The sequence below is a fragment of the Elgaria multicarinata genome, chromosome 6 (assembly GCF_023053635.1).
Source record: "Elgaria multicarinata webbii isolate HBS135686 ecotype San Diego chromosome 6, rElgMul1.1.pri, whole genome shotgun sequence".
NCBI classification, from domain to species: Eukaryota; Metazoa; Chordata; class Lepidosauria; order Squamata; family Anguidae; genus Elgaria; species Elgaria multicarinata.
This window is the reverse complement of record NC_086176.1, coordinates 11,459,779-11,487,199: the sequence shown is the minus strand read 5'-3', so window position 1 is coordinate 11,487,199 and position 27,421 is coordinate 11,459,779. Positions and strand designations below refer to the sequence as shown.

The 27,421-nt window shown below is 40.0% G+C and overlaps 1 protein-coding gene across 1 annotated transcript in view; it reads left to right on the top strand.

Annotated features, from left to right (window-relative positions):
* TNKS (tankyrase) overlaps window positions 1-27,421 on the top strand; it is a 110,286-nt gene that overhangs the window by 37,974 nt on the left and 44,891 nt on the right. Inside the window, exons 6-11 of the mRNA XM_063128440.1 lie at window positions 17,953-18,047; window positions 20,371-20,437; window positions 21,431-21,617; window positions 24,710-24,831; window positions 25,895-25,986; window positions 26,082-26,160. Of these exons, the coding sequence (XP_062984510.1) occupies window positions 17,953-18,047; window positions 20,371-20,437; window positions 21,431-21,617; window positions 24,710-24,831; window positions 25,895-25,986; window positions 26,082-26,160 (642 nt within the window). The remainder of the gene's footprint in view (window positions 1-17,952; window positions 18,048-20,370; window positions 20,438-21,430; window positions 21,618-24,709; window positions 24,832-25,894; window positions 25,987-26,081; window positions 26,161-27,421) is intronic.

Below are 27,421 nucleotides of genomic sequence, written 5' to 3'. Positions count from 1 at the left end.
ATTGTTTAGTTGAGGAAGATAGGATTCCAAGCCCCTATTACTCGTCTTGTTATAGCTAATTTCAGACCAATGTGATTAGTACCTTCTGAATATTTTTAAGTTTCGATATTGTATGCTTTTGATGCCTGGCTGCAGCTTTATATAACCAGGATGTTGAATGAAATTGATTGGGCTAGAAGTAAGAGGAAGGGGAAAACATACAAAGGCAGAGTACTGGCCATGACATGTTCCCTTAATTTGCATGATATGCATTTTCTTCATTTAATTTCTTTGTTTATCTTTAAAATACTATAATTTGGTATAATAGATTATACTCTTACAGCTGACCTGGGTTCACTTAGCTTTGTAACCTTGTCCTTCAGTTGCTATTTTTAGTGTTTGCCGAAATTTTCATAACATAATCTAGAACAGGGGTGACCAGCTGCTTCAGACTGGTCATTCCTGTTTTAGACTGGAGAGGGGAGACTTACAGAATTTGGACAGGTTGTACCTGATGTCCAGCCAGTTGCCTATACAGGAGTGAAACCTTTTTAAAGAAAAAGTCTGAAATACCATTTTTAGACTAACTGAAAGATCATATACAAACTTGTGTGGGTGGGTGGGGGGATGATCTTTGAGTTGGCCTAATAAAAGTATTACACTCTACGAATTTTGGAATTTTTGGTATGGCCAACATGGCTGCCTTTCTTTTTGTATGACTTTTTAAGGAATTAGATTATTATTTCAAAGCAGAAAGGATTTGTTTAAATATATTGGGCCCAATCCAGACAAAGCTAAGCACATTTGTTTTATATATTTAAATATTTCCAGCTCTTGAATTTATAGCCACTTAAGTTTGAAGGGATCATGCTTTTTCCTTGTAATAATATCATCTCTGTAACCTATAAGTTTACTAAAATGATCGTCCCAGATCCTTTGTTTATATAAATAAATTTTAATTTCCTATTAAGGAGTGAAGTAAAGAGTATTTTAAATAATTGAACTGTAGTGGTTTAAAAGTTGGTAGCATGCATACATGCACATGCACAAATATATATAAAACCCTCTTTTTAGATGTTGATTGACTTTTAACTATGATGTGTTAGAAGTGCTTAATTGGTCTAAAGGCAACATTTCTACTCAAAGCAGAAAAATATAAATTGTGATGACTATAAAATTATCAGGTTGGTGGATATTATTGAGAGCTTCTCTAAGGATTCCGAGTAGGCAAGGTGGGATGGCCTGTCTCATATGGCAGATCTTGGGGTGCCATTACAAATCAGCAAATTGCCAGTTACTTTATTATGGTGCCAGTTATTATGAGGGGCATCGCTTGGATTTTCTTCCTTGCACACCAGAATGACTTCTCAACAGATATTGAAAACAGACACTCCAGCTCAGTTCAGACAACACGTCTCTCTATGCAGTGGGAAAACTGCACTCAACGGTTGAGTTTTTAGGAGGTACTCACCACACAGCATGTTCTGACTCCACCGTTGTCTGACTGTGGGCTTCCGTGGAGTTGAGTAAAAGGCAATGCAATATTTGATTGACAGTTCCTCCGCCCTCTCTCCTCCTCCAGTCCTCCTGATGGTATCCCATCAGCCATTGCTGCAAAAAAATAATCCCGGCGGCTGTCCTAGAGTGGCACTTGCTCCTTTTGCCGCTCTTGCCAGAGAACTCTGTAGCCAGTGAGAAAAGTCAACTCAATACAACGGGAAACTCCATGGAGCCCTCCACACAACACAACAGTTGTGCAGGAATTCTCCTCTGCACAGCATGGAGTGTTTTCTAAAAAACACTCCACACATTTCTCAATGGTGGTGTAAAAACAGTGGAGTTTTAAAACCACCATTGAGAAATGTGTTGTTTGAACTGAGCCTCCATGTTTCAAAATTCTGTTGGACTCTGTTCGCAGAACTCCACCTGTGTAGTGTCTGACCTTTCTTTTGTCAGGGAATAATCCACATATTAAATAGGGGAAATGATCTATGTAACACTTTTGATCACGAAAGCCTGCAGGCTTTTGCATTCGCAGAAGGAAGATGAGTGTAAGGCACTTCCCTGAACATGATTAATGTTGCGATATTGGAGTTCATTGGAAAGTCTTTACCCCTTCCTTACTCTGGCACCCCTTACACTGGGTACAACACACATACACAATGTAGAATTGGAGTCAGTAATAAAATCACTAAAATGCTTCTTGCCGAATACACTCGACTTGGCTGATATAATAGGAAGGTAGGGTGTGTGGCTACAGAAGACTGATAGTGATTTATGACCCCAGTAGTTTGAGGTCATAAATCAAAAGCCTTTTCTTCTCTTCTGGCAGAATATGCCTTATGGGACATTATTATTATTATTATTATTATTATTATTATTATTTTATTTATTTGTTACCCGCCTCTCCCTCTGGATCGAGGCGGGGTACAACACAAATAAAAACGCCATAAAATACATACAACTAATTCAAATGTTTAAAAGGAGTATGGCTTCTTCTACCTACAGTCTGAAGATACTTAACAAAAGGATATTTATAGGAAATTTGGCTGCAAAATAAATGCAAGGGCATAACTGACTTTAGGAATGGTTTCTTTGTTTAGAATGTAGGAGAAGTCAACCAATGTGACAACACAGCAAATGCTCTTCACTTTTAGAAATGGAGGCTGTTTAGCCCATTCAGATGCATGTAGTCTTTTATATTTCTTCGTGAACTGTGGAGGGATTTTATTATATTCAGTGGTATACAAGTGTCATAAATAAATAAATAAATATAGCTATAACTGCTATAACGTAACATGTGGTATTCCTAACTTTCTGAGACTAATACTAAGATTTGCAACTAGATGTTAAATCTTCTCCGTATCCTGGTTAATAGGAGTTCTCTTTGTCCACTGGAAACCCTAAATGTACACTGGAGTCTCTGGAGCAGAAAAAATGAGTTGTTGATAAGTATAGGAAGAATTTGTTTCTAATGGGATGAATCCAGTTATCCCTCTATAAAAGAAAGGGCTCCTTCCGTTGTCAGAGGGAATTGGGATTCATGCTAGAGGAAGTGGCAGGGTGGCAATTTAACTGAGTCCTCCTTCCCTGGCAGCTCTCAGCACCAGACCCTCCAGAGCAGAGATTTTCATGGTTATAGGGAGCTGCAGGGGGGATCGGCAAAAACATTCTCCCCTCTTTTCACCTATGTGATCATCCAGTTCATAGAGTTCTGCTCTTTGCAACTCTGAATCCAACCAACACATCTTTGTGCTGTAACTGGTATTAGTAAGCATAGCTGGTTTAATATTATTATTATTATTATTTATTTATTTATTTATTTATTTATTTATTTATATAGCACCATCAATGTACATGGTGCTGTACAGATTACACAGTAAATAGCAAGACCCTGCCGAATAGGCTTACAATCTAATAAAGTTGTAGTAAACAATAAGGAGGGAAGAGAATGCAAACAGGCACAGGGAAGTGTAAACAGGCACCGGGTGGGGTGGAGCTAACAGTATAGGGTCAGAACAAACTCAATATTTAAAAGCTATAGGGAAAAGAAAAGTTTTTAGCTGAGTTTTAAAAGCTGTGATTGAGTTTGTAGTTCTCAAGTGTTCTGGAAGAGCGTTCCAGGCGTAAGGGGCAGCAGAAGAAAAAGGACGAAGCCGAGTAAGGGAAGTAGAGGCCCTTGGGCAGGCGAGAAGCATGGCATCAGAGGAGCGGAGAGCACGAGCGGGGCAATAGTGTGAGATGAGAGAGGAGAGATAGGCAGGAGCTAGACCGTGAAAAGCTTTGAAGGTCAACAGGAGAAGTTTATATTGGATTCTGGAGTGAATTGGAAGCCAATGAAGAGATTTCAGAAGTGGAGTGACATGGTCAGAGCGGCGGGTCAAGAAGATGATCTTGGCGGCAGAGTGGTGGACAGAGACCAGCGGACTGATGTGAGACGAAGGAAGGCCTGCACACCTTGGGTTCTCCATGGGTTAAACAACCCCAAGTTAACTCACATTCCCCCCCTCCCTGTTCAGACAACACGCTGCTAACCTTTTTGCAGCAAATGGTTAGTGAGCGTGTTTAAACCATGGTTATACAGCCACCCTGGTTAGGAATGGTTCACGCGCCACGCTGAGTCACGGTTCACCCAACACACTAAGCCATCAGGTTTACCTCAAAACACTTAACCAGCGTGGCTTAGCATGTCGTCTGAACAGGGCCAGTTATCTGTTCGGTTAACACGCTGCAGCAAATCAAATTAATATGTTTTCATATATTGATAATTTGCAAATTAAGGTTGGTGTGGAGAACCAGATTCACCTGGTTTGCATCTTACGGCAATTTATGCATTGTTTAACCCATGAATTGATGGGGCGGGGCTGGAGTGAGCAAGGGTGCTGTCTCATGCATGCTCGCTGCTTCTGCTTTGCGTCCACTTTCATCAACAACTGAGGAACCCAGAGTTTGAACCCATGGCTTATTGTTGGGTTAAAATGTTGGGGTTTTTTGTCCATCAACAACCCAGAGTTCTGGATTTTCACATCTCATCAAACAACCCAGAAACAGGGCTTTCCTGGGTAGCTGGTGATAGTGGGTGCAAAAGGCAAGTTGCAAGCTGGTGGGAGGCAGGCCGCTTGCTTGCTTCTCAATAATCCATAGTTTAAATAACCCATGGGTTGTTATTAAGTATGAACTGAACCGATTGTACACCATAAAAATGTCAGTATTGTTAGTTATGGCTACTGTGCACATGAGTGTCTCAGCACCAGGAAGCCACACACAATGAATTTTAAACTATCCACCTGTGCTTCACTTCTTAATATTTCCTATTTTCAATCTACTTGGTATAATGTTGCTCAACTGAAAGGTAATTTCTGCATGAAGGTTACAGGAGGCTGTAACCCTTCAAGAGTTAAATATAATCTTGAAAGACATTTATAGTATTGATGGAGTCCATAGTTCAAGCTTGTTTCCTACTGACGTAGTATTTAAGTGTCTCGCCTGACTGGTAACAGCTAAAGATTATCTGTGTTTTGTGTTTTGCAGGGAAAATAATAACCCCCAAATGTTCCAAATACCAAGTTACCAGGTTTTGCTTTTTATATATTCTTAGAAATAAATGGGTGCAAGTATTTGTGTGAGCATTTCTAATGCATCTATGACCTTACTATTTGGCAATAAATTTAATTGTAAATGAGGAATTGGTAAGTATTTTGGTTTGAATTCAAAATGCCAACTGGTGAAATACATTAGCAATAAGTCAATAGGAAAAATGCAAATCACAGATAAAAATACAGAGCATTAATATCAAGAATAAAGTCAATTAGTGTGTAATCCTATGGGTTGCACCGAACTTGGGGACTTACAAGTATCATATGCAGAGATGGAGCTGCCTGGCGCTTCCCTCTGCATTTTACCTAGATGGGCAACTTTTGCCATCTAGCGGAGGCTTCGGGGAGGGGGAGGGTAGGAGGCTGGGGTGGCTGTAGGAAAAGGCATAAAATGGCCACCCAGCCCCCTCTGCCCCTAGGAACACCCCCTTTCCCCATCTCTGTGCTCTGTGTGGAAAAGTAACCGGCGTGGTTCTCTGTCTCAGCTGGGAAGGGGCAGAGAGTGTGGTTTCCTGGCTGCGAGGTCGGAGCTGCTTCTCCAACCTTGTACCCAGGAAACCGAAAAAACTTATGTCCCCTAGACAGAGGCATTGCTCCCTCTGTCAATAATTCAGCTAGACAAACTATGTAGCATTAACTATTTAGCACAATACTATAAAAAATGATGCTAAGTACTGCATTAAAGTACATTTCCTTCACAGTGTACGATATTACTTTCCAAAAGTTCTTGCGAAGCTTATTTACATCCAGAAATCTGTGTGTGGCATAAGGACAGATTGCCTATGGGGCGTTATAGTGGTGGTGATTGATTTCATTTCTATACTGCCCTATAGCTGAATCTTCTCTGGGTGGTTTACAACAAATAATAAAAATACAATATAATAAAAATAGTCTAAAAATTTTAAGATAGAAAAATTAAAACAGTGTAAACACCTAAAAACAAATATATGTTAGCTCCTTAGAAGCCATTCTTTACAGTGTATCACTGATTTAGCCATTGTTCACTGATAGACCAATTAGAATGGTGGTTAGTTATTCCAGCTTTTACTGCTATTCCTCAAACACATCATAAAACACATTATAACTCAAGAGCTGACACCATCTGCTGATTCTTTTATTTCCTTCAAAGCTGTGGGGTCGTCATGAGCATTTTTTTACACTGTGTGAGAGACTTCTGCTAGACTTACGGCCTAGTCTACACATGCAACTCATCATGTAGACTGTACCACTACAGTCGTGAGCTTGACTGTCCTCTCGCCACCCACTCCAAATAAATCCCTACTCACAAATCCCTAAAGGTAGAAATCTCGTATATCAGGAATAAGGCAAGTGGAGCCAAGCCTAGAACTCTTCTCCCAGATACCTAGTTTTCTGTCTGCAGAGATAGATTGTGTATTCATGGTGGTGCATTAATTTGTGCAATTCCTTACATATAATCTGAAGGGGTACAGTTCAGAAATGATTTTGCTATGAGTAAATTGGAACTTACTGAGTTGCAGCTCTCCTGATTACTAAACAAATGCAATAAAGGCACAATCCTATGCATACTTAGGCAGAAAATGTCCTACAACACCCATCATTCCCCAGCCAGTTTGGAGAATGCTGGGAGTTGTAGGACTTTTTTCTGCCGAAACATGCCTAGGATTGCACCATAAATGGATATGACGGTTTTATGGATATGCATGCCCACCATCTAATTAAATCTTTATGGCGCAAGATGGGATTCTATAAAGGGCTGTCATGAGATCTCTGGCCTTTGTTTAACAATTTGCTTTACATTATTTAAAGTCTGTTCCTGGCACTGTCTACCATATAGTTATACAGTGCTGGAAATGAGAATAGAAGCAGCTTGAAACACAAATTACTCCTTTTCATGCTGTGCATACTTAACAACAAAGCCCCTCAACATAATGGAGGCCCATTGGGACCTGCTACACCAATTCAGATTTTAAAAAAAACCTCTCTCACATCCTACAGATGTGTGTGATCCAACTGCATGCTTCTTATTTCACAAGGCTCTGACTTTGTAGTACTTCACTACTTTTCTTAACTATTACCCAGAGAGAGGGCCATTCCATATTTTTCCCATTGCCTCATGTGGATTGATGAAATGTGAAAATACAACTAGCTTGAGAAGCCTTAAAAACAATTTTCCATGTGGAAATGAGAACAAGAGTCTACTTTCCCTTTCTGTGGTCATGATATAATTACAACGATACATCTAAACAACCTAGGGGTGATTTTGAACAGTACTTAATGTGGGGAAATAGGAGATTCAGCTAACTCATCTTCTTGTTCTCTGTACATCTTTGCGATAACTGAAGACCTTTTTATTTTCTCAGTATTTTAACACCAAATTTAACTTAAATTTAAACTTTGCTGTTTTAATTCCATATTTTAACCTATATAAATTTTTGCTGTGCGGTTTTTATCCTGATTGTGCTTTTTATATTGTATTTTGCATTTGTGTTTTTAGGTTGTTGGTTGTTTTTCTGCTCTTCATGATTTTAATTTTTGTGAACCGACCAGAGAGCTTCAGCTATTGGGCGGTATAAAAATGTAATAAATAAATAAATAAATAAATAAACTCCCACGTCTCTTCCAGGTCTAATATACATGTCTCTCTATCAGGAGTTTGTGCATTTAAGGAGACCGGGGTGGATATATATGTATGTATTTATCCCACCCTACTCCCAAGGTGGTTAGGGCAGCATACATGGTTCTCGCTGTCTCACACATGCACGCTGATTGTTTATCCTCACAATAATCTGTGATTGTTGGTTAGGTTGAGAGGCAGTGACTGGCCCACAGCCATCCAATGAGTTTCAGGACAGTGGGGATTTGAGCCTGGGTATCACCAGTCCTGGCTTGACACTAACAACTACCCCACGCTGAACAGCGTTCAATTTCAGATGTTAGGATTGTTGAGAATGGGATATGTGTCATTTTTCTTTTCTATTCTCCACACTGTGTAATGTACAAAACCATTCCTTTTCTTACAGATTGTAAATCTTAATTCTTGAGGGAAGCAAACAAAGCCCCCTATTTTGAAGTATTATACACCAGTGAATTCTTACCCAGCTTCCCATTGGTTTGTATTTCATTACAGTAGAGAGGATCTTGGAAGATGTTTAGTTTTTTGGTTGTGTTTTTAAAAGGTGGTAAGATTGGAAAGTTAACAGATTTTTGAACAAAAAATCATTGACTTGCAACAGCGGTGAATATACTTCTACAAGAAGAATTTTTATTTTCCAAACGCTGGGTGTGCCTTACTCTCAAATCCCAAATATTGTGGGGGAATCATTTATTAGTTAACAACAAAAATGCAAACGGGAAGATTTTTAGCCCAACCAAACAGCCACATTTGCATAACCACCCCAAATCACTTGCATTAGTCTGCTCCCGGTTGTCCCTAGCTGACACCCAGACACTATTTTTAGTCGGGAAACTTTTCACTTCTTTATGCAGAGATTTAAAAGGATTATCACAATGCTATAACCCCTATGGGAGATTCATTGACTCTATAATATCTTCTCTGTTTCTCTAATCAGTGAGCCAATGCGGTGTAGTGGTTAGTGTTGGACTCGGAAGATCATGGTTCAATTGCCACTCCGCCATGCAGATTACTGGGTGGCCTTGGCATAGTCACAGTCTCTCAGCTTGACCCTACCATAATGGGTTGTTAGAATAAAATGGGGTGGGCCAGAGCTCTTTGGAGGAAAGATAGATTAGAAATGTAATGCACATACATACAAAAACAAACAGCTGTTTGAGTTAGTCAGGGAAAACATATTTTCTGATTTTCGTTCATTCTTGAGATATCTAAGCCCTTCATTAAAAGCCTCATCTGTAAAGTAGAAAACTTGCTAATGTATACAACCTTACAAAATGCTGACACTTTTAAACTTCTCTCCAACAGAGGAAACAAAGATGCCAGTAACGTTCTGATCAACGATCCTTAGCTAATCAGCTAAATTGTTAAGCTGCTCCTGGTCCATAATTGTTCTTTGGGTTTTTCCTCCCTCTTGATTCACCCTATGGCCCCTGTAGAACTGCTCTGGAGTGTTAGAGAACCCTTGAACTATGTAGGAAGTGGTGCTGGGGGAGGAGGTGGTGCTGCACAGAGAAGGGGGAAATCAAAGGAAATAGCCTCCCTTCCACTTCCTTCTAGAAGGAGCCTTCACTGGATTTTGATTCTTTCTTTGAATGGAAGAAGACCTTCTGTTTAAGGAGGAGAACATCTGGATCTAACCCTATAGGAGTGCAAAGTTTCTCTGTTTTTAAAATAGGAAAAAAAGTTCGGAAAACCTAACTATGGTCCCATGATCTTTCATTAACTAGGTGCTATTTTGTTTCAGGCAAATACGAATTTATTCCCATGGAGCCATCTTAGTTAGGAAAATCAAGTAATGGTATGTTTTACCTTGGATCTCTTTAAATGTTCTGTATTTAGAAGGAAGAGTTTTGGTATTCCAGGTGGAAGGAGAGGAGATTGTTTTCAATTACAAGGATTCAGACTTCTTGCTTATTTACCGGTTCTCGTTGGCAAGTTATTTCGTATTTATCCTCAAAAGAGATATATTTTAAAACACTATCATTACTAAAGGTTTGCAATAAGGACAGAGACGCCATTTACTGTGCCTTGGTACCCTTTCTCAGTAATAAATCCAGAGCAACTGTGGGCTTCCTCTTTCTGGGGACAATTAAATCTCATCATAAGCTTGATAAACCTACACATACATTCTCATAAAAATGAATTAATGCCTCTGTCACTGTGGGTTGTTGCCAGTGAAGTTGGAGTGCTTCTACCTATCAGTCATGGGCATTTCATTTTTGTTTGATATGTTGTTTTTGTAAGAGTGAGGCTGGGCCAAGGCAGAAGAAAGCAAAAAGAGAAGATAAAATTGTCCAGCATGCACCTTTCTGTATTCCCGTACATAGGCTGCAATCCTACAACTGCTTGCCTGAGAGTAAACCCCATTGAACTCAATGTAACTTTTTTCTTGAGTAGATGTGCATTGGATGGCACTGTTAACTTCAAACTGTTGTGGAAGCTGGTCATAAGAAACACCCTATAATGGGAATAATTTAAAGACATTCTATGTGTGTGTATGTGTGTAGCGCATCCAAATACATATAGTGAGACAAAGAAATGCATAGCTCTCTTGTAAGAATGAAACAACATATGGGTGATAATGCATTCTGCATTTGAACTGTCCTTTTGTGTGATGGCTCCTCGCAGCAGAATATCAACCTAGCAGAAACAGGGATGAGAATATTGCCACTACTATGCTAACAAGCTGCAATGATCACCCCAGCACAAGGAAGAAATAACAACGCATGGCAGGAAGATAGTATTCAATGATTTGGAAGGAGCTTTGCTCTGTCTTAAATATTCCGAAATGCTTAGCACTGTGGATTAATGTTGGCTTGAATTAGTTATATTACTCAATGTTAAATTGCCTTGGTAATGCATTTAATCTAGTGATAATTCTACAGTATTTCTCAGAAACTATTGAACTCAGTTTATAAAATTTGTTTTATTATAGTTCTGTGCTGCATGAGCCAGTAGAACTCCAGTTCTGACTAGGGACATTATATTACAAACTTCTGTGACCATGTTCACTTAGTTGAGAAAATATAGGTCTTGATGAGACATGAATCTCCTCCCTCAATGCAAGGTGAGATTGGGAGTGGATCACAGGTTTTTTACTTTCTCTCCCAATTGTATTATCATTCATAGAAGATAACACCCAACCCAAGAGATACATGTGTTTGAATGCAGGAGCTCCCTGACCACTGGTGGTTGATGCCCATTAGGGCTGGTGGGACAGCGGATAGCTAATGGTAGCCGGGGCCAACTAGCTCTGTCACTAACACTAGACTCCAGTGTTAAAGCAGGTGAATCAGATGAGCTATCCAGAGCACAGCCTTCTCCAGTTTTGATGGACGAGTTTCAGTTGGTACAGCTTGAGGATGTTCTCAAGATACTTGGATAGGCTCAAGCAACCTGTAGACTGAGGGGGAGGATCTCGCGATCACCATATTGCGAGATCCTTCCCCTCCCATACCCAGGTCTAGACATGCCCTAAGATATGTAAACCTAGAATTCACTAGATAGGTAAACCTAAAAGCCTAAGGGGCACCTCCTTTATGGTCTTTTAGCACGTCCCTGCTACACAGATACATTCAGTCTAATAATAGACATGTTGTGATCAGAGTACCTTTGTGCTCACAAATTCAGAATGCTATTTCATGCTGGTCTGCTAATCACAGATTAAGATGCCCTCTCTGTCCCAGTCTCTTCAAGACCCTTTCCCAGTTGCTAGGCCCCAATTTAGATGAGCCGGCAGTTGTCAAGCACTTGAATTTTCAGCCTGGAATCTAAAAGTTGAGGGAAGCTTGTAAATTGTCCGCAGCTAAGGGTGCAATCCTATGGAGATACTCGTAAGCCTCTGAACTCAGGGACTGAGTTCTTTGTTCTCTCCTCTTTGTTCCGGCCGCCCTGCATTTTTGGCTAGACAGGTTATTCCTCCTATCTAGCCTGGGAGCTTTAGAGTGGGATGCAGGGAGGTCATGTGGTGCATAGGAAGCTCAGCTTCTGAGCTCCCCACCCCAGGGCTGCTCCCTTTTTGCTGTCTCCATGCTCCATTTCCGAGTGTGGAGATGTAACCAGCCTGGACCACTCCGGCTACAAGGAGGCGAGGAGTGCAGTTTCTGGGCTCCGAGGTCAGGCCCTGTTTCCAGTCTCACATCCCAGAAACCAAAAAATCCTATGTTCACTTGACGCTGTCCAAGGGACATACAATTGCACCCATATTTTCTTGTTCTCATTTAGCCTTCTTAAATTGGAGACAGGATCTGTACTTTTATTCATCGGCAGGTTCATAATAGGTTTTGACTGAAGCAGTGTGTTTTTTACCCATTTATGTGAGAGGAGAATCCAGTAGACCCAAGCTATTGATATTGGAAACATTAAGGATAAATGTCAACCTGTGGAAGATCATCCACCTTCATTTAGTTTATCTTAGCACAAAATATTCAAATTACTAATTAGGGCATCTTTAAAAGCTAAGTATACAAAATAGAAGGCAGCAGTTGGAATAAACAGAACTAAATGGCGCTAACCAGCATACAAACTACAATACTAAATATGAACAAAAATTGGGGTAATGGATTCAAATAAACGTTTTAATTTAATTTTGTTCATATTTAGTATTGCAGTTTGTATGCTGGTTAGCACCATTTTGTTCCATCTTTAAAAGCTGCCATTCAGACAGCAAACTTCCATTTTTTTTTTTCAGGATGTTATTAAAATAGTTCTTAAACATGGATGACTAAGAGAAGAGGAGCAAATACTCCAGTCCGTACAATTTTAAGAAATTAAATTTTCTGAAAGTCACGTTTGCTGAAAGGAATTGAATCTAGTCACTGCTGCACTATAGTGCTATATTGGGGGCTTTCATGGTTCTATGGATTTCAGTGTATCACTGCCAAAGATACCCGGAAGAGAATGTGCTCAACTGTGGATACAGTTAGCAGAGCTTCCTTTCCAAAGGCAAGACCCTAAAATATTAGAACCCCAGAACTGGGGAGGGGAAGCATTAAAGAGAGGAATGAACTAAAATTCTATTTAATGGAGGTTTCAAGTCAGACATATGACAGTATTTGACATGACAATTCCATAATTTTGTAAGCAGACTTAGAGGGCAAACTCATATTTAAAGGCCCAACGTTATGTGCTTGCTGCCTTTACTTTTGCACACAGGCAGTAGAAAGTTATTTTAGTCTCAATGCCAGAAGCACAATACTTGCCGAATAGGCAAAAGGTTTCCTCAGAAGATAATGGCCGAGTAAGAAATGTCATGTCTTGAATTTCAGAGAAGAGAGAAGCTTGTATTGGCCACAAGTACCATAAATCAGACATTCTAGCCTGTGCTTTGGACTGCCCTATAATTTTGAGCTAGATTAGAGCTTTAGCTCACTCGTGTTTTGCGTTTGGGACAGTCCAAAGAAGTAAATTATTTGGGAGAAAGTTGGCAAGCCAGAGGCAGGGAGAAGAGACCTCAAAGAAAATATTGACTGCATGAAACAGCAGGCGGATGGTAAATCATGCGGATGGTAAATCCTCAAGAAGATTAATGATGATGATGATGATGATGTATGTGCTGAAGTAACTGGGAAACATTAACATATTTTAAACCTTTCTTTAGGTTAATTGCATTGTGGAGGCTATGTTTCCAAGCCTACAAAGTTTATTTTTATTGGGATCTAAAGTGCTATTTAGGTTCATGCAAGGGGCTTGTCCTAGGCCAGTGGAATTCTATTTTTAAAAATTGACCCTAACTCTGACCACTACTTTTGAATCTCAGAGGAGTTTCAAAAGCTGTTTGCTCTCCAGCATGGAGGGCTGTAATCTTGAGAAAAGTAAAGTCCAAAGGTCCCGTTCAAGGTTCCAAATTGAACTAGCTTGATAGTTCTTTACATTGTTCCTGAATCCATAAATATAAGTGCTTTTCTTCCTAGTTTGCACATCTGGCACCATCTCTGCAGTCTGAAACTTAAAATACATTTTATGAAGGGTTATTCAGCTAGAGGAAATATCTCACAAGCCACAGTCTTCTATAGCATCTGGCTTAATGGGTAAATGGCATTGTCATTTGCAAATACAAATTTTGCAATAGCCTCTTATATCAAAACGGTTAACTGGATAATAAATTCTACCACTTTGGGAGTGTTCATGACAGAAAACTTTCTTTATATTATACTTTTTAAAATGCCACAACAGACCATTGCTCAGACCCATAGGCTTTAATGAACATCTTGGACATTTTAAAAACAATATGGATTGGTCATGTTTGCTGTGCAGTTTTGGGCTGTATAAAAATCATCTGTGATCCATATAGTGAATACCAAGAAGTACTATGCAGAGAATCCCAAGGAATATGACTTTTATCAGAGATGTATTATTAGGAACTTTGCATGGTGCTTCTTGTAGGAATTGTATATGCTTTTTTAGCCAGTATCAGGATTTTGGGGTACTTGTGTTATAGCATTGGTCATATACTCCCATAACTGAATGGAACCATAACTGAATGTGTAATGCACTTCCTCATAGTCATTCTCTGCTTTTCCTTGACTCTTTCTCCCTGTGGTCTGCTGCTCTATATTGAGATTATATGATTTTCTGGGCAAGGAAATCCCTTCCTCTCATTTTAATTTTAATTTCTGTTTTTATTTAATGTATAATTTGTTGCACTAATTCCATGCCTTTCCATAAAACATGCCCAATAAAAACCATGCTCAAAACAATCTGTTTAACAAATAAGCAATATCACAATAAAATAAGATCAGATTTAAAAAATAGCAATTGAAACATAATTAAATTAAATTACAAATTAAGAAAATGCAGAGCAGCAGAGAGAAATAAATCAGCCTACGAGGCGAAGTGTCTTTTTAAATAAACTACTTTTCACCCAGCCTTCCCCAACCTTGTGCCCTCTAGATGTGTGTCACTATAATTCTCAGTATCCCCCAGGCTGAACTGATATTTTCAGGAAGAGAGGCTGAGAAATCAAGGCAAATACATTTAAGTTCTAGACTTCATTGACAAATTGAAAACCAATGGATCCAGATGGCATCTATCCAAGATTTCTTAAAGACCTCAAATATGAAATTGCTGAACTCTAACAAAAATATCTAACGTTCCTAAGAAGATAACAGAATCATAGAATAGTTGGAGACCAGAGTTGGAAGGGACCTATAAGGCCACCCAGTCCAGTCCCCTGCTTAATGCAGGAATCTACCTTTAAGTATCCCTGATGAATGGCTGTCCAGCTGCTTCTTGAAGGCCTCTAATGTTGGGGAACCCACAGCCTCCCTATGTAATTGGTTCCATTGTTGTACTGCTCTAACAGTCAGGAAGTTTTTCCTGATGTCCAATCGGAATCTGGCTTCTTGTAATGAGCCCATTATTCCGTGTCTTGCACTCTGGGATGATTGAGAAGAGATCCTGGCCCTCCTCTGTGTGACAACCTTTCAAGGACTTGAAGAGGGCTTTCATGTCTCCCCTCAGTCTTCTCTTCTCAAGGCTAAACATCCCCATTTCTTTCAGTCTCTCCTCATAGCTGAAGCTCTCCGGGCAGTCCACAAAAGTTAAAACCATAAGTACAGCATAAAATATAATATGAAAGCTTAAAACCACAGCACAAAAGTACAACCAGAATAGAATGAGCAGAGATTTAAAATGCAGATTTAAAATAGAGTTAAAAGACTAGGATAGTAAATTGCCAAAATACTGGGAAAATAAAAAAGCTCTTCATTTTGCTCCACAAAGAGTACAATGTAGGAACCTCTCTAGGGAGCTCATTCCACAGCCAGGGTGCCAGAATAGAAAAGGCCCTCCTCCTGGTAGCCACCCACCTCTCTGCCTTTGGCAAGATTGTACAAGAAAACTAGAAAATGGCTAATGTAACGCCAGTTTCTTCAAAGGATTCAAGGGGAATACCTGGAAATTAGAGGCCTTGATAGCTTAATGTCTATTCTTGGTAAATTGGTGGAAAGCATTATTAAAGATAAAATGATCAATCAAATAGAAGGGCATGGCTTTCTGAAGAACTAACATGGCTTTTCCAAATGTGTGCCCTGTCTCGCTAACCTTTTAGTGTTCTTTGAAATTGCCCCTATCCAATGCTTATTGACAATCTGCTAGACATCATTCACTCAGACTTTTGAAAAAGACCTTCAACAAAGCAAGTATAGTAGTCATGGGATAAGAGGTGTGCTTATGGACCATGGTAACTAGTAGGAATAAATGAATAGGTCTCACAATGGAGGGATGTAAAAAGTGGGCTCCCCAAGGATCTGTAAGGAAACAATGCATTTTAGCAGTTTTTTAAAAATAATAATCTGAAGTGAGGGATGAAAAGTGAAGTATCCAAGTTTAGTGATGGCACCAGATTATTAGGGTGGGTAAAACAAAAAGGAATTGTGAAGAGCTCCAAAGGCTCACTCCAAACTGTGGAAATTGACATTAAAATGGTAAATGTGGTTCAGCATAAGAAAGCGTAAAGTGATGCCCATTGGAGAAAGGTAATAATCCTAACTTCACATATACACAAATGGAATCTGCGCTAACTGGTGGTGACTGAAAAGGAAAAGGGATCTTGGGGTTGTGGGCGGTTAGCTTGATAAAAAGGTCGACCCAACGTTTGGTGCTGTGAAAAAACATTTGGTGCTGCGATCTTCAGGAAAGGATTCGTAAATAAAATTGCCAATATTTTAATACGTTTATAAAAATCTACAATGTGACTCCATTTGGAATACCGTGTACATTTCTGGTCACCACGCCTCAAACAAGATCCTATAGAGCAGGAAAAGGTGCAGAAAAGGACAACCAAAATGATCAGGAGGCCAACTCAGCTATGAGGAAAAGTTACATTGTTTGAGGCTTTTTAGCTTTAAAAAGTGGTGATTCGGATTGGGGGGGGGGGCATGAATATAACAAAATGATAAAGAACGGTCTGGTTACGTAATTAGAATTGCAAAAAATCTGAATGTGAAGTATTGGAGAGAAACTAATACACTGATGTTGAAACAGTGGCTCTTGTATTTATTAGAAACTTTTGTAAAGTCGGTCTTCTAGGGCCAAATATTATTGGCAGAATGTTTTTCTTTTGTATGTATCATTGTAATAATTTATGTATGGAAAATAACCGCTATGGAGGCAATGTGTATGATACAGCACTTCAGAAGCAAACAAATGACCTCTAGTAGCACATCCAGTTCATAATTTTAAAAAAAATCTGTACAAAAGTATAAACTGGATGCATTACTAGTGGTCATTAGTTGTTTTTAATGGAAAATATTGAAAAAAAGAGTATGGCTCAGTTCAGATAACACGTTTCTCAACGGTGGAGTTTTTATACTACCATTGAGAAATGTGTTGTCTGGGGTGAAAACTCCACCCCACGGTGGAGGGTTTTTTAAAGGAAAAACTCCATGCTGAATATCCACACTGTGCAGAGGAGAATTCCTGCACAACTGTTGTGTTGAGTTTCCTGTTGCATGGGGTGGACTTCTCCCACTGGCTACAGAGTTGTCTGGCAAGAGCGGCGAAAGGAGGGAGGGGCGCTCTAGGACAGCCGCTGGGATTGTGTTTTTTTGCAGAAATGGCTGATGGGATACTGTCGGGAGGACTGGGGGAGGAGAGAGAGGGCAGAGGAACTGACAATCAAATGTCACATTGCCTTTTACGCAACTCCATGGGAGCCCACAGTCACGCAGTAGTGGAGTTAGAACATGTTGTGTGGTACCCCCTAAAAACTCAACTGTTGAGTGGAGTTTTCCCACTGCATAGAGAAATGTGTTGTCTGAACTGAGCCTCTATGCCTGTCTCAAAAGCTATCTTGTTGTATGTAATTAATTGGTGACTTTAAAATTGATTTGATTTTAATTAGATGACAATCCTACTCAGAAGCAGGCAACTGGAGCAGCAAAGTTTCTACGTAAATATGACCACTAGACCTTAACTGTTGTGGTTTTTTATATCTAAGATGAAAGTGCTTTTTCTTTTAGGGTGCATTTCACTTCTCTTCTGTTGTGAAAGCAAATGAACAGCCCTGAAATGGAGATAGTATTTCAATAGTTAACTAATGGAGAAAGGATGCAATTTGGACTGTCGTTAATAAGGCAGTGGCCTGGAAGTATTTTCTTTGAGACAGTTGGGAGCAGAAAGCAAAAACAAGGAAGATATTGATGTATATTTACTATCAACACCCACTTCAGGTTGTCAGTACAATACCGGTCAGTGTGAAAGCTTGGTTCTTTGCTGGAAAGCTTCTTAACTTCCTTCTTTTGTTGCTATCTCTTATTACAGTCGACTCCGTTACATTTGGCTGCAGGATACAACAGAGTTCGGATAGTTCAGCTTTTGCTTCAGCATGGGGCTGATGTCCATGCAAAGGATAAGGGGTATGTAAAATGGTATCATTATGTAATGTCCGGTTCACATGTCACAATGAAACCCCCAAAAAAGATATAGTGGGTTAGTTGTTTGCTCGTTAACCATCATTACTCCCAATAGATGATCAGACGCTCTGTGGCTTGCCATGGCTTGTTTCCCCCTTAGTCCTCCTGCCTGCTCCCAGAATGTGTCTCACGGGCCTTTGCAGCACAATCTCAGCAGCCTACTCCACTAATTAATGCAAATGTGCTCATTAGTAGGGTAGAATTTATTTTGCACTTTAGTGAATTTGTGCAAATTTCCTTGAAAGAAAGAAAAAACAAGTTAGATTTGCACAAATCTCCCCGAAGTAGAAAAAAATGTTACATTTGTGGAAATCTCCCCGAGGGTGGGGAAAATAATGGTAAATTTGCACAAATCTCCCAAAGTTGTTAAAAATATTAGATGTGTGCAAATTTCCCTGAAGGCGAAAAAAAAATGGTGTGGCTGTCTGGGGAGATGAGAAAATGGAAGACCTTTCAAGACATAATAGAGAGGGGATATTGTTAGCAAGATTATGAGGAATGACCAGTTCCCCTCTTCTTGTCAGGTGGCTCTGTAGCCCTTTGTGACAAGCCACAGAAAAGCCATCATGCTGGGTTCACATGTCACAACAAGCCACTCTGAAAACAAGCCACCCTGAACAATCCGACAACAAGTCAGGGTGGCTTGTGTGTGGTTAAGAAACGACACTGAGGAAACCATGCCAGGTTCAGACAATACAGCAAGCCACTCTGAAACAAACAAGGCTAACAATCCATCATGGCTTGTTGAGTCTTATGAACCAGCTCACTGGCTTTGACAGTGGTTGTGAGGTATGGTGGTTGCAAGTAAAAGGAACTTTTCAGTACTGGTACCCATAGAAGTGCACCTGGTGCCTCCTCTAATGTACTTTTAGGGCCAGGCAAAAACTCCCTCCCCCCCCCCCCCCCGGGAAGTCTTGTAGCTTTTAAACCAATTTTTGGTTTTCTTGATTTTTATTCTTTGCTCTCTGTTTTGTTCTTTACCTTCTCTGATGTTGTTTTACTGCTACGTTTTTGTAATTGCCCAGAAAACTTTATGTTCTGGGGTGTCCTATAGATAATATTGTATAAATAATAATGTAATAATGGTGATCATGATTGGATTGTGGAATAGCATGGTCAGACTGCCTCTTTGTGCTGATTTTAAAGTGAAAAAACAAAACGCCCCATCTCTCTTTGGGTTAGAGTATTCCATATTCTGGTAAGGCGTTCTGCGTTGACTCATCGCCCAGGAAACCTAATCACTTCTTCCATAGAATCCCAGCATGTTGCAAAGGATTCTGGAGCCAGTTCTAAGGCAGGGCTGCAGAACCTCTTTCGTTGTGGGGGCTGAATTCCTTTTTGGAAAAGCTCTCGGGAGGCACATTCCAGTGGTGGGCAGAGTTGATGGTAGCAAAAGGGGTGAGCCAAAGGGGGCATGGCGAAACACATCAAAATACCAGCATATTTGAACGTAAAGCTCCTATACTGCCCATAACTTAAGCTTTTGGAGAGGCGTTTTAGAATGGGGAAGAAACGGCAGGAAAGCACGGAAATCATCAAATGATTGGTGGTTGGAGTGGGGAAGGAGTAGGGCCAGAGGAAGGGGGCGTGGTCCTTCCGGGGAACTCCAGAGGGCTGGAATGGAACCTCCAGAGGGCCAGATTTGACCCCCAAGCTTGAAGTTCTGCACTCCTGTTCTAAGGCCACATACTGGCCAGTCTGTTTGGGCTCCTGTCTACCCCTGCAAACCACGAATAAAGCCTAGAACAGATCAAATACATTGTGAATTTGACTGTTGGTGGAGAAGGTTACTTATGGTGAACCAACTGTCTTTATGGGAAGCAACTCTCTGGGTGCATCCCAGAAAACCAGGCAGCTTCATCTGCATCTCTGCAAAGTTCTGGGCATAACGATTTTGTCCGAATGGCAAGCCACTTCTGAAATTCTAGAGAGTTTTAAAACCAGTTTGAGGTACAGGGGAAGAGCGGCAGCTGACTTTTACTTCACATGGCAAGTCTATGGGTACACCGAAAAGAATTCTCTAGATTGCAGCCAGTTAATAATACGTATAGCTAGAAAGTTATGTGTGTCCGTTATGTTTACATGCTCAGATTTTTATAATCCTACAAGTAGCTAGAAACGATGACCTTGCATTTTAAAAAAAGACTATTGCTTTAAAATTTAATTAAGATCAAAATTGTTTAATTGTCAGTTTTCTTGTGGTGAATACGGTTTTAAATTATTTAATGTTTTTAGTAATGCAATTTAATTTTTAAATGTATTTTAGTGGACTTGTGCCCCTCCACAATGCGTGTTCCTATGGACATTTTGAAGTTACTGAACTGCTGTTGAAAGTACGTTAAAGAGAAGCTATTCCTTTATGATACATTTCATAGTTGTGTGATGACTAATATGTAGTATTTTGTCCTGTTTACTACTCATATATTGTGTTGTGTGTTGATTTGTATTTTAAGTTACATTTCATAAGCAGCTTTGTAGATTCTGTGGACCCAAAGGTAGGATAGAAATGCTTTAATAAATACACTTTGCTGTATGCAGCATGTGTTGAGGAGAGAAATAGCTTCATGGATGTCTCTTTCTGTTTACGCAGATAAATAAGAAAACAATGTTTCAGGGACACCCAGTTCTCCATCAGAGAGATTCATTTTCCAAAGAGTCACATATGCAACTCATGATTAACTGAAGTCTTTGTTTTTTGTGGTACAGCATTAATTAGGGTTACATCTCTTGGAGCTGTCTTCCACAGTCATTTCACTAAATCCGGGGGGGGGGGGTGGCTTTTAACAACGCCTACAGCCTTTTCTGTTCTATTTATTTAAAGCATTTTTACCCTACTCTGTAGCCAAAAAGGCTCCCAGAGTGGCTTAAGATATCAGTAGGAAGACAATCCCTACCCAAGGCAAAGTAATAACAGACATGGTCCGTACTCCACTATTATAAGGTAGGATAGTAATACCCCCACATTACCTGCCCCAGATCAACAACTGTGTTCATGGTGGAGCTGGGATTTAAAATGGCGACTCAACTACTCTGCTACACCAAATCTAAAGGAAACGGAGCTTTTTATTAATCTCATAATCTTGTATTTTGAGATACACTTCGACTTTTCAATATACATCTGAACAACAAACCTAGAACACATATTTCCGATCTTGTATTTATTAAATTATTTGGACATTATTGTAATAAAACCAATTCATTCTAATTAAGTTTCATTTAGTTGATAAAACCTATACTATTTAAAAAGAAAAACGGTCCACGATGCTAGCAGTATGTTAAAATACGTGTGAACTTTTTTACTCATCTTATATTCTTTCCTTATTTAGCATGGAGCCTGTGTTAATGCAATGGATCTCTGGCAGTTTACTCCATTACATGAAGCTGCTTCCAAGAATCGTGTGGAAGTTTGTTCTTTATTACTCAGCCATGGTGCAGATCCAACATTAGTCAACTGTCATGGCAAGAGCGCTGTTGACATGGCCCCAACACCTGAGCTGAAAGAAAGGCTCACCTGTACGTATCTCTAGAGTGCAAGATGTTGTCATTCACAACCAGGCAGGGCTCTATGCATGCTGTGATTTGTGGAAAAGGCACAGAATCTGTTATAGGCTACAGATTTCAGTTCCTTAAGAATTTCAAGTTTTTTCCCCCACGATGATTGTAATATTACCTTTGTGTGGAGAATCCTGATAAAATCTTAGAAGCCAGAGGAATTGCTGCGTAGGATTTTCAGCAGAGAGAATATGGTTTTAGTGCCTGTGGTAGTTTCTTGACCCCACCTACCATGACTAGTAGAAGGAGAATAAATGGTTCCAAATTGTAAAAAGGCATATCTCGTCCAGCATTCCCTTCTCACAGTGGGCAATCAGATGCCTATAGGGAGCTCAAAAGTAGAGCAGGTGCCCAATATTACCCCCGCCCCGCTTGTGTTCCCGAACAACATGTATTCAGAGGCATACTGCCACTGAAACTGGAGGAAATACATAGCCATCATCAGTTAGTCACTGATAGCCTTAAAGCTGTCCCAAGTTGGTGGCATTACTACATCTTGTGGTAGCAAATTCTGTTGTTTAACTAACTATGTGTGTGTGAAGAAGTACTTCCTTTTATCTGTTCTGAATATTCCATCATTCAGTCTCATTGGATAACCCCAGATTCTAGTATTATAAGAGGAAGAAAAACTTCTCCTGATTCACTTTGTCCACACTTGTATACATACACCTCTATCATGACTCCCCACAATTCACCATTTTTTTTCTAAGTGAAAAAGTCCCAAACATTGTATCCTTTCCTCATAGAGGAGTTGTTCCAGCCCCTTTTTGCACCTTCTCCAGCGCTAAACTATCTGTTTCGAGGTGCAGTAACTGGAACGGTACATAGTTTTCCAACTGTACTGTAGATTTGTATGAAGGCGTTATGATATTGGCGTTTTTTGTTTTCGATTCCTTTTCTGACTTTTGAAAGTCCCAAGTAAATGATGTCTGCCAGGTGGCCCCTATCCACATGCTTGTTAACACTCTGAAGATTACTTAAAGGTTAGTGAGATGGGGCACACATTTGCAGAAGCCATGTTCATTCTCCTTCAGTGAGGCATATCCTTCTATGACTCGGTCCCCACGTAACAACCCATGGGTTGTTGGGGCTGTGCAGGATTGGGTAGTATGCTCCTTCCCACATGTTTGCTGCTTCTGCTTCCTGTCCAGTTTCATAAACATCCCAGGAACGGGTGTGTGATGTTACATCCAAACCTGGAACTCTTAAGTTGTTGAGAGACGATCAGCAAAGAGTTTTAACAACAAACTCTGTGTGGTTTGTTCTCAAGCCAAATTTGACCCTTTTAGCCCTCGATAGCTGCTGCATAGCACATATGGGTAAGTACTGATTTTTGAGGGAGTTTTTACTGCTGAGTTTAGTGTGGGGCGGCTGGGGCCATGTGCTGCCCATTAGCCATGAGTTGCTCATCCTTACCTTAAATTCACATTGAGCGTAGGCTTCTGTTCCATACATTTAGTAGACATGCATGTAGGAGTTTTCCACTATGGCCTGGTTCAGACAACACTAAACCAGTGGTTCCCAAAGTGGGCGGTACTGCCCCCTTGGGGATGGTGGGATTGCATAGGGGGGCATTAAGAGGCAAGGGGGTGGCAGGGGGGTGCTAAGAGGCAAAGGGGCAGCAGGGGGTGCGCGAGGTGGTCTTTTCTGAGAAGCGCCTCTCCAGAAGGTCTTAAAACCCAGGGACATTTTTATGGGAGAAGGTAGTTTGGTCCCAAGCCATGTAGGGGAAGAATCCATGCATGTATTAATACCATTTAAGAAGAGTCCTTTTGACGGTGAATTGAAATGTTTCAAAAGCACCAAAACGCTAATGAAGAGACATAGCCTGCTTGGTGTGCCCTGCCACACTGGCTGCAAAACAGAGGCGTTTGCTCTCTTTTCCCGCCCTCAGCAAGCCTGCGGCGGGTGTCTCCCATTTAAAGGGGCCGCGCGCAGGGGGCACTGGGCATGAGTTTGTGGAACCAAGGGGGCGGTTACCTGAAAAAGTTTGGGAACCACTGCACTAAACCATGCTGCTTAACCCCAAAATGGTTAAGGGAATGCCTTTAACCATTTTGTGGTTAAGCAGCATGGTTTAGCATGTTGTCTGAACCAGGCCAATATTGCAGTTAATGGAGAAGTTCTCATACAGCCATGGACTAAATGTGCATATTTGTGCTTGTATAAGAAACCTCTTAGTTTGGGTGACATTGTAGAGTCAATGTCTATATACTGTGTTATTTAATCTGTGTTATTTAATCTATTTAAAAGTTTGAAAGACCTTTTATTTAGGATTCATCATTCTCATTTTCATGTGCTAACTTTGGCCTTGAGCCATATTGTGAAAATGTTGGGTTGTAACTAAATTTCCCCACTTGGGAATTTCACTGGTTCGGCTCTTTATTTCAGTGTCAACTGTTCATTCTTGAATTTGGCCAGGAAATTGAGCAAAAGTGATTTTCCTGTGGCAAGCAAGTAGAGTACTAATCTTTAATCTAAATTCCTTCTATTGATTTGTTTATGAATAGTAGAGAGGAGCCGTCATTCAGCCTTAACAAAGTTAATTACTGACTCAGGCATTAATCCGTTCAGAAGCCTTTCCCCTGCAAATGCTTTGCCTTGTTAGATTTTTTTTCTATCAATAGCTTTGATAGTTCTGATTTATAATCTGAAGTGTATTGGTTCAATGTGATAGTCCTCCTTTTATACAGAGTATATTCAGGCTCATTTAAAGAGTTTTAACCTGTTGGGTGTTTTACTGTGGTTTTAATTTTTGTGAACCGCCCAGAGAGCTTCGGCTATTGGGCGGTATAAAAATGTAATAAATAAATAAATACTAAACTAATTTTGCCTGCAAAAATCATTTTAATTGAGGGTACCATTAAAAGAGGCACCCTGTTAACTTTCAGCCCCAAATATTCTTTTACATTTTACAAGAGTCATTTGGGAGAATGCATTAGGATAGTCCATGTAGCCAGCTAAGGAAATACATTTGCCCTGTTAAACATTTGTTTTTCTAAACTAATGTTATAGAGATCTGACAGTTGTGAATATTGTTTATTCCCCTGCAGATGAATTCAAAGGACATTCCTTACTACAAGCAGCAAGAGAAGCCGACTTGGCCAAAGTAAAGAAGACACTTGCCTTGGAGGTCATTAATTTCAAGCAGCCACAGTCCCATGAGACAGCACTGGTGAGATCATGAAGTCACTCTGCTCGCTTTAGGCAGCACTTAACGTTTTGTCTACATAATTGTGGGTGAAGTTATTCACAGTTAGACTAGCATCTCCAAGGTAAATTTAGTTCAGCCCGTCAGAAATCTAACTTGATGCTTGGCCTGCTAGTGACTTAATGCAGAGCTAAGGAAGAACCTGGAACAGACATCTCCTTCCTTGTTATCCAGTTTGAGCTGGGATGTGAGAATTCTGCCACTCAAAACTAAACGTTTGCCGGTTGTCTTCTTTGAAATAAATAAATCAAATTAATCACGTATTTTTGCAACTTTAATCACTTCACCTATCAAAATCTGCTAGAATAGGATATGGTCTGCTTATCTTTTAGAAACAGATGATTTCAGAGAGGCTAGTTCAAATATAACATGACTTGTCTCCCCAACTAGGATCAGGCTAAAGAACCATGCTTTCAGTTCCGTGCCACCCTTTGCTATGATTAAGAGTTATGTGGGCACCCCTTATAATCATCATTAGTACCAATCAGGATTCCATCTTATCCAGGATTTGAAGCATTCCATGGACTACAAGGAGGGAATACGTGATTCTGTAACTGGGCTGGTTTGTCCACTTCATGCCCTCTCAGACTCCAATTTCTGCCTGACAGGCTGGTGGTGCACAGTGGGGGGCGTGCGTGCATGTGCGCACAGACACATGGACACACGGTTTTACTGATTTACAAAAGCAGTCTTCACTTCTCAAGAGACAAGCCGTGGTTTAGTTTAAAAAGCAGTTTGCTCCTTTGGTGCAACAAACTGCTCTGATGCAGCGAGGAAAGCCTGGGTTGCAAGCAGTTTTCTCCCGCTTTTACACATCCCCTCTTGTAATTCCTAACATAGTCCTGCATCCAAATAAGCAAATTACCCGTGCACGGTTATAATAGAAGGTTAATTGCGCTGTCTCAGCTTACATTTCCAATATCATCATCAGTTCCTTTATTATGGTCACAGATCAGCAAAGTTATCTCCTTCAGTTTTGATTTCCCTTGCCAGGCCTAGTTTTCCTTTTCATTTACTTCTTTTGCAGCACTGCGCTGTGGCTTCTCTTCACCCCAAACGGAAACAAGTCACTGAATTATTACTCCGGAAAGGAGCCAATGTCAATGAGAAAAACAAAGAGTATGTTCCTTCTTTCAATTTGCAGCATTTGCATTTAGATGGAATAAGCACCCTTTGAAGGCTGTTTATTATATCTTTTTTCTTTTTCAACCTAGTTTCATGACTCCTTTGCATGTCGCTGCGGAACGAGCTCACAATGATGTCATGGAAGTACTTCATAAACATGGAGCAAAGGTAATTTATTGGTCTGTATAATGCAGTATGGGGGGAAGGTGGTCTAGTGTGTTAGTCCCCCAGGTATGAGATATCAAGGAAACGAATTTATTCTGATAGTTATATTGGCTTCATGAAAAGGCTGGAGGTTCAGCACTACGTCTCTTCTCACAAATCAAATGCAGTTGTTAGTTTTGAAATTATATGACCTTTGAAGGTTGGAAGAAGTAATGTGTATATATTCCCTGTTCAGATTTCTGAACAGATATATGTGTCTGCTATTGTGTGTTTCAGGAGAGGTGGATTCTGGGAAATGGTTTCTGTTTTTGTATAATCTGCTTTATATGATCTTGGCAAAAATCTGCCTTGGTTGTGAAGAATGTACTGGGATATATATTGACTTTCTTGTATAATTTTCTTATAAGCTTTTTAGTATTCGGTTTGATGCTTGCTTTGATATTAGGCATGAAAGCATAGGATGCTTTCCTACCTGGGGTCTGCAGTTCAATGCTGAGGCTCTTGCATTAATTGCCCATTTCTTGTTATTTTTTTTTCCTTTAAAGGGCACATGTGTGTATTAAATTCAGAACTTCTTATTTATTCTGCTCGATACTTGGGATTACAAACTGCAAATGGAATATTTTTATTTCGAATCATATAATCTGTGATGAAGGGGTCACCTTCATTGGAGTAAGCTTCCGAAACGGAAGTTGAATTGTAAACTGAACTGTTAAATGTTCATCCATTCAGTGATTTTATATCTGAATACGGCAAATGTCTGTGTTGAGTATAGATTTATTATATTATGTTTTTAATTATATCATTTAACATGAAGTTTTAGGCTTTCGTCTTTGAAATGCAGAATTTAAAATAGCTGTGAAGATAGGTTTAGGATTTTCTACCTGCTTTTAGAGTAGACATGAGGAAGTGTCTTTCCTTAGTGGTCTGTGATTTCATGTGTGTCAGGGTTTCTTAAGAGTATTTTTTGAAAGATGACTGTGACACAAGGCACACTTTTAGTACAGGCGTGTTCAGTTGATTATCTGAGATTGTCTATAAGTTCTACTTAGAACATCTTGGGGTCAGTCCATAAGTGCCAGTAGAGGCAGATGAACTTGAACCTTCAAGATACTGTATGACTCACAGCCCTTGCAATAACTACCAGCCCTACTTCTGACTGTAGCAGTTGGAGTGGCTTTCATCCTTAAATGGGGTGCCCAGGTTGACATCTCTTGGGTATAACCTATTGAGGCTGTTTAGAGACTGTTGTATGGCCAGGTAT